Source organism: Nicotiana attenuata, unplaced genomic scaffold, assembly GCF_001879085.1.
Source record: "Nicotiana attenuata strain UT unplaced genomic scaffold, NIATTr2, whole genome shotgun sequence".
NCBI classification, from domain to species: Eukaryota; Viridiplantae; Streptophyta; class Magnoliopsida; order Solanales; family Solanaceae; genus Nicotiana; species Nicotiana attenuata.
Window position 1 is genome coordinate 1 of NW_017689149.1, and position 2,345 is coordinate 2,345.

Genomic DNA, 2,345 nt, shown 5'->3' on the forward strand with positions numbered 1-2,345 from the left:
AGTAGAGGAGCGTAATAAGATGCTATTATTGTACTATCTGAGTAGTTAGAATACATATGTCTAGACGGTAACCTAAAGTACTTCACGAACTATAGTGTTAGTTTTTTTTTTTTTTTTGCCTTTTTTTACCTAATGTAAATAGGAACTTTTCCTAAAGATGTCCCGAGTAAATCGATTACATTAAAGTGAGGTCACATCATCTTTGCCTTATGAGATATAAAGTTCATTTGAGATACCACATTTTATCCCAAAATAAGGTGGCAGATGCAGAACTAAATTCTTAGAGGGGCCAAGATGATAGAATAAGAGAGATAAACCTATTTTTCAGGACCAATGTAATTTGATATAGTTCATCAACACTTGCAACCTAAATTGAGTGTCTAATCCAAAACCTTAAAATAATGGGTAAGTTAGGTAATGAGTAGATTAACCCAGAATCTTTATAACCGTCTTGAATGTCCTTCTACACCTGACGTGAGGCATTGCATTTTTAAAATACCCTCCCGTACATACAACCCAATTTAAGGGTCTACGCATGAATTAAACGATTGAATTCACGCGTGAGGAATAGATTTACCAACGGTTAGCTAGCTCTAATGCATGTAAGAGAATCTAGGTATCCAACCCAAAGTTCTAAGACAATTTGTGGAGTAACCCATAAGTTCCATAAACCACTTTTCGGTACCCTTATGCATCTAATGTGAAATATTGTATACCTCAAACAAAATTCATGATTTATGTAAACAACATTTGCATGTTAAAGGCAGGGATAAATCTCAAAAGTAAAAGGAACTTTTAACATAGAAGCCATTGTAGTGTTATTTTCGTGGGAAAGAGTTAACAAGCAATCCACACCTCTGTAAAGAACTCCTTTTCTCCTTGTTTTGAGTCCGTAGCAAGAACTTTCACAGCAACCACTCCACCAGCAGGCATTGTAGCTTTGTACACTGGGCCGAAAGACCCCTGACCCAGTATGGTTGTAAAGTTTTGAGTAGCTTTCTGAATGTCCCTGGAGTCCCACAAAAGATCAGCTCAAGCAGTTGGCAGTTGTTAAGAATTTAATGGGCAATTCATAGAGACAAATGTAACCAGTAAAAAGCTTATTTTACAGTGCGAAGTAAAACAAAGATCCAATTACAGATTCAAAACATTCTTCAACATCCTGATTTCCTAACACATTAATATCATGTTTGAAAACCAATAGGTTCATTAGTTGAAAAAAAAAGAGAGGCAAGTAGCTAATCAATAGACATTGAGAAGAGGAACCATGATTCATGAGTTTCCATTAGTTACTATTTAGTATACAATAACATGAAAAGCTGTTGAATGTACAAGGTAATTTCCCCACTAAAGATGTTAAACTTTAGAGCTGTAGATTACATACTTGTAAGAGTATCTTGGTATCCCAGATGCTGAAGCAAAGTGATCTTTACTAGGGTGACTCCACCAACTGGTCTGTGAATTTGTGGCCGGAAATCCTGATGTCTTAATAGCAACAGAACTTGACAGAGATGCACTAAAATCAACGCTTGTATTGAGTCCATTCGTCCGTATTGGAAGAGTTGCTACACATCGCTCATTTGCTTGGCGCTGAAGACGAGCACGTCTTTTGTACCACCGAATTCCAAAAAACACAAGTGATGCAATGAGAATTCCAAAAGCCACACCGACACAGATCCCAATAATAACTAAATCAGCTTTATGAACCATTCTTCAATCTTTTCCCAAAAGCAAGAAACTTGACCATGTTGCGAGACTGGGATGGAGATTAGCTGTCATAACAAATGTAAGTATCCATTCGGAAGTGAATAATGCACCTTCTCCAATCAATCTCCAAATTAAGATTGAAGTAAGGAAGAAAAACATTAAACTTAGCAGAACATATGATATTATTCATACTAGCTGAAGGAAGAAATATTACACGTAGTCTATTAGATTTGGTAAGTAGAGAGCACCGTGCATCAGCAGGAGAGTCCCCTCCCCCCGGATATATTGTTCACATTGACAGTAGGAAGAAAATTACACATTGTCAATTGAACTGGTAAGTGTATGGGAGCATCAGCTGAAGACAAATTGCTCCACACACCTATCCCTTTTAGCTGTGATCCAAGAATTGTGATTGCTTCTATTTCCTACTCTTTGTTTTGGGGAAAACCCCTAGAAGGATGGAAATTTCAGCAAATCCATTCACTTAGGATTATGAAGTAAATATGAAAATAAATAAGGACAAAAAGAATCTGGTAAGATAAACCATAGCCCCTTAAGAATTATCCGCCTCCTCTTCCCTATTGGCTTCACATCAGATACATTGCTCGGTGGTCAAATTCTAACTTATTTGATGGCAT

The 2,345-nt window shown here is 36.9% G+C and overlaps 1 protein-coding gene across 1 annotated transcript; it reads right to left on the minus strand.

Moving 5' to 3' along the window:
* Nucleotides 1–822: 822 nt before the first annotated feature.
* Nucleotides 823–1,833, minus strand: LOC109222387 (calcium/calmodulin-regulated receptor-like kinase 2). The gene is made up of 2 exons (XM_019386752.1): nucleotides 1,385–1,833; nucleotides 823–1,009 (listed from the first exon to the last, which is right to left on the minus strand). Exons 1-2 carry the CDS (start codon nucleotides 1,708–1,710, stop codon nucleotides 838–840), a joined length of 498 nt encoding a protein of 165 aa, XP_019242297.1. The 5' UTR covers nucleotides 1,711–1,833; the 3' UTR covers nucleotides 823–837.
* Nucleotides 1,834–2,345: the final 512 nt, after the last annotated feature.

Coding starts and splice junctions, on each gene's coding strand:
- LOC109222387 (XM_019386752.1), bottom strand. CDS start 1,710: ATGGTTCATAAAGCTGATTTAGTTATTATTGGGATCTGTGTCGGTGTG. Junction 1,010..1,384: donor ATACCAAGATACTCTTACAA/GTATGTAATCTA, acceptor GTGGGACTCCAG/GGACATTCAGAAAGCTACTC.